This window comes from Eulemur rufifrons, chromosome 17, assembly GCF_041146395.1.
Source record: "Eulemur rufifrons isolate Redbay chromosome 17, OSU_ERuf_1, whole genome shotgun sequence".
NCBI lineage: Eukaryota > Metazoa > Chordata > Mammalia > Primates > Lemuridae > Eulemur > Eulemur rufifrons.
The window spans coordinates 27963484-27978593 of NC_090999.1; the positions used below are offsets into that span (position 1 = coordinate 27963484).

At 39.0% G+C, this 15110-nt stretch overlaps 1 protein-coding gene across 1 annotated transcript in view; it reads right to left on the minus strand.

Moving 5' to 3' along the window:
* Nucleotides 1-11476, minus strand: part of PLCXD3 (phosphatidylinositol specific phospholipase C X domain containing 3) — a 144635-nt gene extending 133159 nt beyond the window's left edge. Inside the window, exon 1 of the mRNA XM_069492670.1 lies at nt 11374-11476. Within this exon, the coding sequence (XP_069348771.1) occupies nt 11374-11476 (103 nt within the window). The remainder of the gene's footprint in view (nt 1-11373) is intronic.
* Between the last annotated feature and the right edge of the window lie 3634 nt (nt 11477-15110).

Consider the following 15110-nt stretch of genomic DNA (forward strand, 5'->3'; position numbering starts at 1 on the left):
GTAGGAAGACTGATTCAATTATTAAAAACTTCTCACCAAATAAAATCCCAGAACCAGATGGCTTCACAGGTGAATTCTACCGAATTAGAATTAATGCTAATCCTTCTGAAACTCTTCCAAAATAAATTAAAGGGCAGTGAACACTTCCAAATTCATCTTATGAGACCAGCATTACTCTGATACCAAAGGCAGACAAAAATGCCACAAGAAAAAGAAAATTATAGGCCAATATCACTGATGAACATAGATGCAAAAATTCTCAACAAAATACAATCAAATGAATTCAACAGCATGTTAGAAGAATTGCACACTGTGATCAAATGGGATTTATCCCTGGAAAGCAAAGATGGTTCAACCTAGGAAAATTAATTAAATAAGACACCATGTTAACAGAACAAATGATAAAAATCACATGATTGTATCAATAGATGAAGAAAAAGCATTTGACAAAATTTAACATCTTTTTATGATTAAAAACTTTCAACAAACTAGATTATAGAAGGAATGTACCTCAACAAAATAAAAACCATATATGACAAGCTCATAGTCATACTCAGTGGTGAAAGTTGAAAGTTTTTCCTCTAAGATCAAGGACAAGTCAAGGATGAGCTCTATCACTATTTCTATGAAACAGTACTGTAAGTGCTAGACAGAGTGATTAGGTAAGAAAAAAAGAAATAAAAGGCATCCAAATAGTAAAGAGAGAAGTAAAATTATTTTTGTCTGCAGAGGACATGATCTTATACATAAAAAATCCTAAAGATTTCACAAAACAAACCTGTTAGAATTAATAAATTCAGTAAGTTGAAGGATACAAAATCAATATACAATAATCTGTTGTGTTTTTATATACTAAGAATGAACAATCTGAAAAGGAAATTAAGAAAACAATCCCACTTACAGTATCATCAAAAAGAATAAAATACTTGGGAATAAACAAGGAAGCTAAAACCTTGTACACTGAAAATTACAAAACATTGCATACAGAAATCAAAGATGACACAAACAAATGAAAAGACATCATGTGTTCATGGACTGGAAGACTTAATATTATTCAAATGTTGCTACTACCCAAAACAATCTATAGATTCAATGTAATCCTTAATAAAATATCATGGCATTTTTTTTTTGAAAAACAAAAATAGGAAAAAATCCTAAATTTATGTGGAACTACATAGGACTCCAAAGAGCCAAAACAATTTTGAGAAAGAACAAAGCTGGAGGCATCACATTCCTTAATTTGAAAACATACTACAAAGCACAGTGATGAAAAGAGTTCTGGCATAAAGACCAACATTTAAACCAATGGAATAGAATAGAGAGACCAGAAATAAATCCATACGCGTATACTGTCAACTTCTCTTCAATGAGAGTACCAAGAATATACAATGGGGAAAGGGTAGTCTCTTCAACAAATAATGTTGAGAAAACTGAATATCCACATGCAAAAGAAGGAATTGCACCCTTATCTTACAACATATACACAAATCATCTCAAAGTGGATTAAAGATTTAAATGTAAGACCTGAAACTGCTAAACTTTTAGAAGAAAATGTAGGGGGAAAACTTCATGAAATTGGGTTTGACAGTGATTTTTTTTGGATATAACACCAAAAGCACAGGCACCAAAAGCAAAAATAGACAAGTGGAACTACATGTAACAAAAAAAGCTTCTGTGCAGTAAAGGAAACAATCAACAGAGTGAAAAAGCAACCTGTGAAATGGTAGAAAATACTTGCAAATCATATATATGATAAAGGGTTAGTTTGCAAAATATATGAGGAATTCCTACAACTCAATAACAAAAAAAGCAAATAACCCTATTAAAAACTGGGCAAAGGACTAAAATAGACATTTCTCTAAGGAAGAAATGAAATGACTAGGAGGTATATGAAACAGTGCTCAATATCACTAATCACCAAGGAAGTGAAAATCAAAACCACAGTGAGTTATTACCTTATACCTAATAAAGTGGCTTTTATCAAAATACAGAAAATAATAAGTGTTGACAAGAATGCAGAGAAATTGGAATCATTGAACACTGTTCATGGAAATGTAAAATGGTACAATCTCTATGAAAACCAGTATGTAATTTCCTCAAAAAATTAAAAATAGAACTACCACATGATCCAGCAATCCCCTTTTGGGCATTTTTCCGAAAGAATTGAAATCAGGATCTGCATTCCTATGTTGACCGAAGCATTATTCACAATCTAAATGTCTATAAATGGATGAATGGATAAAGAAAACGTGGTATATTCACACAAATGTACTATAATTCTGCCATAAAAATGAAGGAAATCCTGTCACAGGCTACCCCAGTAACAAACCTTGAGCACATATGCTACCTAAAATAAACCAATCACAGAAGGACAAATAGCTGCATGATTCCATTTATATGAGTTGTATAAAGTAGTCAAACTCATCAAAGCAGAGAGTAGAATGGTGGCTGCCAGAGACTGGTGGAGATGTGGAAAGGCGAGTTTCTGTTGAACATATACAGAGTTTCAGTCATGAAAGATGAAAAAGTTCTAGAGATCTTCTCTGCAACATTGTATTATACTTTTAGCTAACAATACTGTATTGTATACTTAAAAGTTTGAGGGTAAATTTCATGTAATGTGTTTTTATCACAATAAAAAAAAATAAAGCAGGCTAAGAAAACAAAGGAAGAACATCTTTCAAGAAGAGAGATGTGGCGAACTACATCAAATGCTGCTGAAAAGTCAAATAAGATCATAGAAAATTAACCATCACCTTTGGCAAAATACAGATCATTGGTAAGAACAATGTTAATGCAGTGGTGGGGAATGAATGAGATTCCTATGGGAATAGGGATAGAAAGAAATGACAACCTGAAGACTGAAGACAGAGAATATATTTTTACAAGTATCAGAAAAATAGTATAGAGGATAGAGAGGTGTTTTTTGTTGTTGTTTTGTTTGTTTTGTTTTGTTTCTAGAGAAAAGTATTATTAATATATGTTTGTGTGCTAACTGGAATGATTCTGTAGAGTTAGATAAAAATGATGATGTAAGAGATAGTGTGGATAAATTCAAGAGTAAACTTTGAAGAGATTTGAGCATATGGGATCCAGAACACAAGTGGAGAAGCTGAACCTAGGTAGGAGCAGGTCCATGTCTTCCTCTTATCTAAAAGAAATGCAGAGTATACAGACATAGATGCAAAAGTATTGGTGGGTTCAATAGTGGGAAACTCAGGAAGTTCTTGTCTGTTTGCATCTATTATAAAATCAGTTTAGATGAGGTAGGAAGGAGGTATTGATTTCAGAAATGAGAAGAGGTATGAAATTACCATTTCAGATAATAGGAAAATGAATTTACTAAGGAAGTATAGTAAGTCTCTCTGGCTGTATCAAATGCCCATTTAAAATTTATGGTCAGAAATTTCTAGTGAGTATATAGTCATCCAGGCTATGTATTTTTTCTCTAACAATGTTTATCCACTGAAGTTTTCTGGGTTTAGAATAAGTGGAAAGTTGCGTTTAACTGAGTTGAGGTTTTTTAGGTAAGTAGAACAGGGATGAGTGAGGCAAGAACATGAAGGTCATCTCGAAGGGTGTGACTCTAGTACTAGACTAAGGAATTTGGCCCAATAAGAAGAGAAATAAGGACATGACGGAGTGATGAAGACTAAACAAAACTTTACATTCTGCAGCCTTCTCCTCTACCAACATTCAAGGCAGGAGCTTTACATCCCCTGACTACCTTTTTTCTTGAAAAGGGCCCAGGGTAGGTCATGGCAGGAATGTGTTCAGGGCTAACTCTGTGCTAAGGCAGCTGTGGTCATCCTCCCCCTCCTCTTCTTCCTCCTCCATATAGCAACAGGGGTATATGGCCTGAGAAATGCATTGAGATAAGTTCCCATTTGCCCATTAGGACTCCTTCAAGCGCATCTTTCTCTGCACCACCCAGCAAGCCAGAGGGGGCCTCCAGGAAAGTTTATCAGGAAACTAAGATTACCATTTATCATAGTTCATGTTCGTTTGTGAAATAAAGGCTTTCCAAGTGAAGTGGGGAACAAAATTATCATTTATAATGTTAATTAATGATAAATATGACTGATTCAAAAAATTTAACTCAGAGAAAGAATTCTATGTAAAACAGAATATTAGCTGACATTTAAGATAGAATGTTGTAAAAGCTGTCCACTCCCAGGATTTGTAATGAAATATAGAAACATAAAAAGAGCACTTCTAACTAATCTATGGGCCATCTGCTTCAGTACCTGATCTCCGGAGGTGACTAATCCTGGCTCCTTCTCAAGAATGTTTAACTATCTCCTCCCGCCCCTCTCTTACCGACCTATCCTCCTCTCTTAATAGAGCATAATAAAAGCATATGGTGCTGTAGAAAGCTCCTGGCAGCAGAATTCTATCTGAACCATGGTGAAGTTTTTCTCTCACTTTTCTCTTCCTGCAGGAATATGTGACTTGGGTATTTTTCTGGTCTCCAGTTCTGAGACTGATCCTAACCCTACCCAAACCAGAAAAGATAAAAGGAGTATAAAAGCTTCTTGAGGACACTAAATCCTGTGACTATGTCTAGGAGTTCCTCCAGTGCCTGGGAGTTCCCTGAGTGGCATGTTCTCTGATTTCCAAAAACTATTGCTTGTGGGTGAGAGTCAACCTAACTGGTTGTAATAGTCAAATTTTCCAGGAAGCAGAGCTTACCCCTATAAGCAACAAGAATTAAAATATGTATGTGTGTGTGTGATTTAACCTTTTCACAAAAATCAGTGCACATCAATTACTCTACTAATATACTATAATACAATGGAGGCTTAGAGATTACTTTAGGTATGTCAGATTATTTGCCTTTATTTACATTATCCCAGGCTGCTCAGTGGAAAAAATATAAACTCTAGCAGTTTTCCTATTTTTGACCTGTTTGGAGAAATGTTTAGGTCTTACCTACAAGAGGTGGTCTACTTATAGGAGAAATCAAGACACTGTCTGAAAAAGAAATTATCTTAAGAGCAAGTTGATACACACACGTTCATGCACACATGCACAAAGTGAGCTAACATTGATAATAATGCAGAGTGTAGAACAAAATATCTCACACATGTTGTCCTCTGCCCAGCCCTCATAAACTCATATCTGGGTCCTAGGGAAGGGGGCAATAACAAAAAAATCAATATAAACAAAGCAAAAAAGATGTAACATTTTGGCAGTGCCAGCACTCACAGCTTCAGTAGTGACGACAGACAGAATTAGCAGTAGTAAAAGTTTATATTAGCAGCTTCCACAATGGGAGATCCAGCTTTGGGAGCCTTTGATTCTTGTTAGACATTAACATCCTCAATGTTGGGCCTCTGCAGACCCAACACAGGATGGGGCTACTAGCAGCAGTGATGTTTGAGCATAAAACCATGGAAGCACAGTTTCTGTATATATCAAAGAAGCAAAGGTGACAACCACCCAAAGCTGCCCCCGAAACAGGAAAGAAGGAAAATGGCAGATATCATTGGTAGCCTCAAGAATTGGCTTATCAATCTTTCCCAAAGGATTGGCTTATAGACCATACTTAAGAATCCATCTAGAGATTTCTAGGACTATTTGGAAATCCATTAGGAGATATTTGAGAGGAGTTGAAACTGCCAGTTATTATGAATCTGATTTTATTTGGGGGCTGGTAAGGTTTAAAGAACACTACTTGCTGTGTTGGTGTATCTCATTTGTTAGTCTTCCCTCACAAATATTCCCTATTGTTACTGTGGATATATGGCACTCAACAGTTTTCCTCCTCTTTGCAATTTATTCTTTCTATTCTGATTGGATGGGGTTGGAATTAAATTAAAAAAATAAACTCTAAGTAAGGGTATAAGAAATTTTTATATTTAGAAACTATATGAGCCTTAACATAAACACTATGGTATCCATTTTAGCAATTTGAGGATGCAGTGTGTGTGTGTTTGTGTGTGTGTGTGTGTGTAATGTTTAACTGTTTTAGAACATTTATTCTGTTAAAAAACTGCAATTCAAACTAGTGGGTTATAGCCACTTTTGTGCACATTTTTATTCCATGTAAACAATGCTTCAAATGAATGAGGTGTGGCTTGCAAATACTAACAAAACAGATCATTTCATTTCTATCAAAAACCAATTTCCTTTTTACCTTTGCTTTTGATGACTTTCTGATGCTGATAATTACTACATTTTGCATTACTTCATAGTGTCACTTTTACTCAAGAGCTATATTTGAAAAGTTCTAGCTAATAGTTAAATTAAATCAACCAGCAGCTTACAAATATAACGAAAGTAGCTGGGCCTGTGTATGACAAAGAATGAGTCCAAATGGACAAAGAACCAATATAGGGCTGTCTCCTAAATTGGCATTAGCGAGCACGAGCATCACCAGATGGGCTGACTTTAAGTGCTGTTGATGGCTGATAACAAGAAGCAGCAGGACTTTAAGGAAATGAGGGGAAAGGTTTTACATTTATCACAGTGACTTAATTTGAACACTTAAGTAGCAATTAAATCATGCTTATTGCTCAAGGTGCATGATGACCTGTCATGTCAGTTATCAAAAATGTTCCCAACTTGGGCCATTAGCCTTGAGTCAAATATGAGTTTCTGGCATTAAGCCTGAATATAAAGTTGTACACTCACACATAGATTGTATGGCCCAATAGAAAGTGCCTAGGAGGAAGACGTTCATTTAAATTTGGTTCTGCCACTTACATAGAGGTCCCCCTTAGAGATACACTAAGGGGGACCCCATGTACACTTTAAATGTATATATAAATCACCTAATGATCTTGTTCAAATGTAGATAGTGAATAAAGAGATCTGAGGAGTGGGGTCTGAGATGCTGCATTTCTACCAAGCTCCCGTGTATGTCGATGCTACTGGCCCTTGAACCAACTTTGAGTAGCAAGGCCTTAGAAGATTATTGATAGATCATGTAAAAAGTGCATGTGTGCAAAGGAAAACACTTTGTAGATGGTAAAGTAGAATATATTAATATATCACTTTACACTGATTAACAATAGATGGGAAATAAGCACCACATGTACTCACCATCAAATTGGTTTCACTGATCATCACCTAAGAGCACATTTAGGAATAACATTAATTGGGTGTCAGGCAGATGTGGGAGGGGAGGAGGGGATGGGTGTATACATACACAATGAGTGCGATGCGCACCATCTAGGGGATGGACATGCTTGAAGCTCTGATTTGGGGTGGAGGAAGGGGACAAGGGCAATATACATAACTTAAACTTCTGTACCCCTATAATACGCTGAAATAAAAAAATGCTGCATATTTAAAAAACAAACAAACAAACAAACAAAAAACAACAGATGGGGATTCAAGCCAGCAAGAAAATGTCCTAGTAGAACAAATTATGTTTCAGATATCCTTCAAGTTTTCCTTTATAGCAAAATAGAAAATAAAACTGGGAATTGGAGAGGTAACATAAGAGGGATATTCATCCTAAACAATTTTGTTGTTTTCTGATGGCCTTGAAAGATTAACTTCCCTATAACTACCCTGAATAAAAAGATGGAAAAAAATTTTTTAAGAAGTTTGCACAATTAGACCCAATCCCATATTTTTCCTACAGATTAGCTCATTCCAATTAAAATAGAAATAGTAAATGACAAAAAGGAGAAAGAAGACTGTGGGCTCCAAAAACACTGGTGACAAAAAGGAATCACTGTGAACAAAGAAATTAAAAGCTAATAACAGCAGGCATAAGAACAGAGAAATCAAAGCTATATGAACACCTAATTTCCCTAAGTGAAACTTATCTTTTTCATTGGTGTTGCCATTTTCTAAAGGAAACGAACAGAATTCACAGGTTTAGTCAATGATTCATAAAGCGTTTCTGTGTTCCTTATCCAAAGTACAATCAACAGCTCCCTGTCGAAGAAAACATAGATTCTCTCTCTGAGGTTCCAGTCCCACAACATTTTGGCCAATTTTTCATTATTGCATGGTCAGTTTGTGGCACTACATGAAGATTTTTATCATATATTAGAAAACACATAGCAGAGCCCCTTGTCTGGGATAAACTCCTCACAATCTTTTAGATTTTGTGCAGACCCAGATTATCAAACACCTTGCTTGATCCCTTGATGGATTTCTTTATAACCATGATTATAGTTAGAACTCTGCTTCCAAATATTTATCAGACTCATCTTTATCCAAATTTTATACTTTCTCTTCCTGCTTCCATCTCTGTTTACACTCTCTCACCTGCTTGTGGTGAGAGGAAGCATCCCTCATAATCCAAAATGCCATTGTTAAACAAATACGTATGAATGAAAACTTAGCTTAGTGCCCTCAGAGAGAGGAAGAAATGATAAACAAGACTGAAATTTGAGTAACTGTCAGTGTGTTCTGGCAGTACTATTCCTTTGAAAAATAAATTGAAAGTGAAACTATTAATACCAATTACTAACTTAATTCCTCAGCCCAGTCAATATCAAATCAGGAGGCCATTTAAATGCAAAACAGTCACTGAGAGAGACTGGGTTCTGAAACCACTCAAGAAACAGATATTTGAAAAATATTTAAAGACACCAGAACTGCGCTCATAGTGGGGAATATGACACAGCTGCAGATTGTTCTTTGCTCTAGCCCTGGGTAATCTAGGTCCGCTGCCCCAGGTGGGTGGCCTCATAATTAGGCAGCTCTTCACTCTCCAGTTGCTTCACCTAAGAAAACCTGAGCCTTTGAGGATGACTGAGCAGCAGTTCCCCTCCACAGAAACACTTGTGTGATCCACCAGGAGTGGTTTTAAATGGTGGAGATAATTACTTAATTCGAGCTGTAGCAACTGGCCAAGTAAACATGTAGCAGCCAGGAAGCTATTAGCATGATTTTAAGGCAATTATTCCATTAGTGTTTAATAGTCTCCAATTAGTCTTCTCTGACTATCAAAGTTTGAATGTCTTTTTTTTCCTCCAAAAACTCTCAGGGTTGAGTAGTGCAAAAAGGTACCAAGCCTTTTTTAAAACCTGGTTTTATATGTATGGATCTACCAAACCTACTTTACAGAAACAAGAGGCTATGAATGAGTATAGATTTGGTAAAATATATTGGTTTTTTTTTTTCTCAGAAGGATTGGGGATCCACTTTGAGTATAATAACAAAAGGGGTGGAGAGAGCAATGGAAATTCCCGTGGCAGCCTAATGCCATCATCTTTATGTCTTTACTCTTCAGATCACCAGAATATCAAAGTCTCTGACCTCAGGTTTTCACTTGGTCCCAGGGGGAGAAAAGGAAAATTGCCCTGTACCTGCTAATGCCTGGTTCTTTGTCTCCTTACTCTGGTTAGTACTTGTTGCTGCTGAATCATCCAGATAAAAATCCCAAAGCCTTTCTCTCCAAAATTCCTAGGAGATGTTGCCTAAGGTCTAGATTAGAGGTGAGATTTCTGAACTGATAGTAGGTCATTTGTCTTCACTGAGCTTCAGTATTTTCATCTATGAAATGGAGATAATAATGCCAGCACTGCTTGCTTCACAGGGTTTTTGGAAGGAGTATGTGAGCTGGTGAATGTAACAGGGCTTTGAAAAGTGAAGTACTAGAGAAACTTAAGGTCTATTCAAAATGGTATCATGCCATTCCTCAGAATTAGCTAAGCAAATTTAGGATTAACCCTGCATCTCTAGAAAGCCACCTATCAGAATGCTGCCATCACAGTTCTTTCCCTGTTACCTTCTACATGTATGAAAACATTCAGATGAGACCATGTGAAAGTAACTCTCTAAAAACCATATAAAAATAAAGGAAGAAAAAGGATGGGGACAGCTGTGAAAGCGAGAGTGGAGTTATGCCAACAAAGTTGTGTACTTTCTACTATCTCCTTGAAAAGAGCAATCCCTAGGCTCACACAGGTAGGGTGAATGCAGCCTGGAGAGGCTGGGGTGTTCTTTTCCTTGGAGATCCCTGAGCTCTTGGGAAGCTATCTGTTGAAGACACGATAAAAGGAGACAACCCTTTTTGTGGAGGAAGCTCACAGGGCAGCCTGTGCCTGTCGTTGCCACCAAACAACCACTTGACTGACAACCATTGATTTCAGTTACTGATCAATTACAACGCTGTTAGTCGGAGCCTCTAGAGATTTTCAAGAGACCCCTTCTTTCTCGTTTTGTTTTTGTTTTGTTATTTATTACATTTTCACCTAGTAGCTGAGAGGGGCCGCTGTATGGGGCAGATCAGAGGAGGTAGACCAGAAGGTTGAAGTTAACAGAGCTCAGCTCAGAGCCGGGAGAGGATCACCCACCACTAATTTGTTCTCCAGCGAGGCACTGGAACGATCAGGTGTATGTCCCTGAGCGCTAGTGCATAGCCAAATTGGTAACGAAGTATGGCCATGTCCCCAGCTGCCACTGTCGTAAACTGTCCTGAAACGACCCTCCCTCCTGGATACCTGAACCAGGGGCTGCTACGCGCTCCCGCCCCAGAAACCTGCCCAGTCCTCTGGTCCCAGTCGCGCGCGCGCCATGCTTAAGCTTCTTGATCCCTTCTGTCTCTTCCTTGCTTTGTCCACACTTCCTTCCTTCTAGGCTGTCTGGACACCAGCTCAATCACCTTTTCCCTACCATTTGCCAGTTAATCCCACCCCTCCGCCTCGGCTCACGCAGGTTTTCCTGCCCGGCTTCTGTCCCGAGCAGCAAACGCACGGTTCACAAAGGTTTGCTTGTCTGACCCGGGCGACATACGCTGCTAACACGCACTTGGGCCAGACTCTGGACGGTGGCTACTCGGCCAGGCCCTCCGGGGCCACGCCGCTCAGGAAATGGTGCCCTCTGCCCGTCGCCCCCTTCAGCTCCCGGTCAAGGGCAGTTCTGCCGCCTCCAGTCCCTGAACTTTCATCACTCTTCGGGAAGCGCTTTGTCTCTTTAAAGGAGACTGGGGACGAATATTAATGACTCTAACCGAGAATCTGCCAAATCCGCTCAATTCCGTGCCGGGGATGGACTCAGTGGTCCACGCGCTGCAGCCGAGCCCCTAGGACACGAGCTCGCGCTCACCGAACACGACCACCCCACAGACCCAGAAATTGCTCCCACCCCCAAAATCTTCAGGGAAAATCATGGTGGGGGGGGCACCAGTCGTCACACGGGAGCCCAGCGTCCCCCTGCCCCAGTCCTGCGCAAACAGCCTGCTTCAGAAGCCCAGGAGAAAAGCAGTCACCTTGACTCCTGGCTCCTGGGTTCCTAGAGGTTTGACAAACGCTAGGAAGCCCAAGGCTACCAGGCACCCGCTCGCCTGGCCCGTGACCCACCCCTGAAGACGACTTTCCCTCCCGCGGACATCGTGGCAAGTTATCACTTAGTGACAGATAAAGCAGGGCGGGGCAGGTGGAGCGGGCGCCTCTGCGCGCTTACCTGGGATGGCTAAATTGGTGAGGGGGATGCTGTGGATGCTCTCCGGCAGAGTTGCCATCCAGTCGGCGAATTTCAGTTCGTTTTTCCCCTGAGACGAGGCCATCGTGCCGGTCGGCGTGCAGCGCGCTGGTCCCCGCACTCCTCGGGCAGGTTGGCAGGCTGCTGCCGCTAATCCGATGTTTGCTCCAGCCCCGCTAGAGTTTACACTCCGCTCTGCGCCACACCCACAGGATGGCGCAGACACATGCTAATTTAAATAATTATTCAAAACACCCCGTGCTCCCTAAGTGCCTCCACCAGACTCCGCTGGAGCTTTTTTTCCTGACGTCCGTGCTCAGCTCTCCTCTGCGCTCTCCTCTCCCTCCCCAACTCCCTCCTCCCGTCTTATCCTTCCTAGGCGTCTCTGCCTTTCCTCGCCATTCTGCAGTTTTCCTTGGCTGCTGCTGCTTTTATTTTTTTAACTGTTTTGCCCATGGTCTTACTCAGTCCTCTCGTGTGACTCTCCTGGTCCTGTTTGTATGAAAGACAGTCTTGCGGTTGAACCTACTATCCTAGTAGACTTCGGGATGTTAGTGCCTCCTAAGCAGCTGACTCTCATTCTAGCTTTCAGGACTTTTCATCCTTACCAAATTGCTTTCCTTGTTGTAAATTACAACAGGTTATGCCTTTTCTCAGCGGCAGCCCACAGCCCTGCTTATAACAAAATGGTGGTCTTTATTCACCACTTTGCCTATTTTTTTTTTTTTTTAATAGCTGATAAGGGTGGTGTCAGCATAAGACACAGTTAAGTTCTAGGCGGTTCCTACTTAATCCTGGGTACCCTGTTCCAGACATTTCAAATCAAGAAGCACTGTGCTTCCTTCATTTTCCAGACCAGGGAAAGTCTATGTTATTTCTATGGAGAAAGCTTCCTCTGTCCTGCCAGTTTCATGACACTAAGGGTAAGACTGAAGCTTTATGCTGGAAGAAAATCACCACATCTCCCTGTGACATGGTGTAATTATTGCCAGTAGCATTTGGTGGGATGTTATTTGGCACCATTCAAAATGATCTATGTGACTGTCTGGATTTTCATTCCTTGGCAGACTAGAGAGATGTGTCTCTCTCAAGAGAAATCACTCATTGAGCCTCCAAAGAACTGTCTGGGTCTACCTGCTCTCAGATAAGAAAAAGGAGAGAGATCAAGTCTTACAAATGTGATGAGACCTGAGGTGGCCTGGTAGGGATGTATGAGAGATGGACTGGAAGTGTGCTGGGCCTTTGCAACCCAGAGAATGGAAATGCAGTGAAGGTATTTCTGTTCTTTCATCCCAGTGGTGTGTAAATCCTTCTTTTTCTAAAGGAAATCTTATTCGATTGGCGAAACGAAAATCAACATAAGGGAGAAAGCTATGAAACATAAGAATAATCATTTCAGTTTGCTAAACCCATGTAAGGCTACATAGCATTAAAAAAGAAGAGCCTAGCTTATTTTGTACAAAGATTCTGAGCCCAAAGAATACTCACCCCCAAATGAGGATCACTATGGGAAAGGCAGAGAGAAGAGAGATAATGCCTTATCTTTGGGATCAAATTTTCCATCCCCCCCCCCCATAGAATCAATGAATAGCTTTAAAAGGATATACTAGGGTTATCTTTAGGGATGAGAAAGAAATGTACTGGAATTTTTTTCCCCCAAGTAAATCTTAACATTCATGCTAGCACAATAGAACCCACGTATAGTTTTAATTAGGATGCAAATTTACCTTACTATAGGATTCTTGGTCAAGAGACCTACAAACATCACCCTTCTGACTAATGCTTGTGCTCTCAGGGAATCTCTGCAGGGCAGACCTGGCAGTCAGCTGCTTTGTCTTTAAGGAGTTTAGGCAAGTGCTCTAGTCTCTGGCAGCCCTAGTTTTCTCCATTATAAAATGGTGGTAATAAGTCAAGAGATTTGGTGTGAAGGATCTGGGAAAGAGCATATATATGTTTATTAAGATAAAAGGATATGCGTACTTACCTCTCCTTGTCGTTTCTATCCTTATAAAGTATTTTTTTCAAGAGAATAAAACAATTATTGAATCTGGGCAATATTTTTAATAAGATATACTTTTAAAACATGCCCTGTTAAAGTATGTTGGCCTTATGTGTCCCTAAAAGTTTACAAAGGATTTTATAAAAATGAAACCACCCTAAACATTGACGAAAGTTCCCTCTGTAAAGAATCACATACTACCTTTTGGTAAAACAAACAAATAATCCCTTCCTTGTTTTATCTGCTTTGAATTTAAGGATTTTTAATGTATTGATTTAGCATAAATCATTACTATTCTCTACATGCAACCCACTAGAAAAGACAGGGCTGCAAGTTGATAGTTCTGAATTTCTTTCCCAGCCTTATGATCAATATTTTGGGCAATTCTATGACCCAGTTTCCCCATCTTCCCATCGCTGGCCCTGCTACCATTTGCTAAATGACATTAGGAGAATCATGTAATTTCTCCGGGCTTTAGTTTGTCTGCTTTATTAGCCAGGGTTCTCCAGAGAAACAAAATCAGTAGTGTGTGTGTATAGAGAGAGAGAGATTTATCTTAAGAAATTGACTCATGTGATTGTGAGAGCTGGCAAGTATGAAATCTGTAGGGTAGGCCAGCAGGCCAGGAACTCAGGAAAGATTTCTATGTTGCAGTTATGAGGCAGAATTGCTTCTTCTTTAGAAAACTTTAGTCTTTGTTCTTAAGGCCTTCACCTGATTGGATGAGGTCCTCCCACATCACAGCAGGTGATCTGCTTTACTCAAAGTCAAATGATTGTAAATGTTAATCACATCCAGAAACACCTTCACAGCAACATCTAGATTAGTGTTTGATGAAACAACTGAGCATTATAGCGTAGCCAAGCTGACACATAAATAAACCTTTACATTCACTGACAAACTAAACTAGAAAAGTTGCTGTGGCTCTCTGGGGCCCCTTTTGACTCTATAATTCTGTTTCCTTTATGATTTTTTCCCAAATATATCGCTTCTGGAAATAGCAAAAGAAGGAATATATATATTTACCTTAGATTTTGAATCCATGCAGACAATTTAAGGTATAGATCAATGTTTTTATCCCCACAACATAGATGAGAAAATACCAATGACTTTTAATTATGGTGTTGATAGAAGCCTATCTCTAAACATCAAAATCTTCTAGGCATAAATGGTAAGAGGAAAATGTCTTATTTCAGTGGCTTCATGCTACCATTAAAACTTGTTCGTGTAATCCTCTACTGTCCATCCAATTCATACCATGCTGAGTGTTGATAAACATTGCTGCTCATTTGGGGCATTTCTTTACTTCATATCCTTTTCCGCCCATGAAAATACATGGCTCTTTGCTATATGTTTTCTTTCGTAGTTCATAATATTTCTTCATTGTTGGAGATACATGTTTTATTTTTTTAACTAAATTGATTTTTTTTTCTGAAAAACAAGGACTCTTAGAAGTCAGAAGATATTAGAACATGTTTTAGTTGATTAGTATTTTAAAGGAAGAACTCTTTAAGACAATTCACCCAAATTATTAAAAAAAACACTGTGTTCATAGATACGTATGTACAGAGTCAAAATTAAAACATATACAAAAGGACAAGAAAGAACATTTGTAAAATTAACTCTTCATAATCAATGCTTTTTTTTTTTTTTACCATTCTCTACAACTTTTACCTATATATTCTATCCAAAAAAAACCTTACTGTGTTTTAAGTACAAA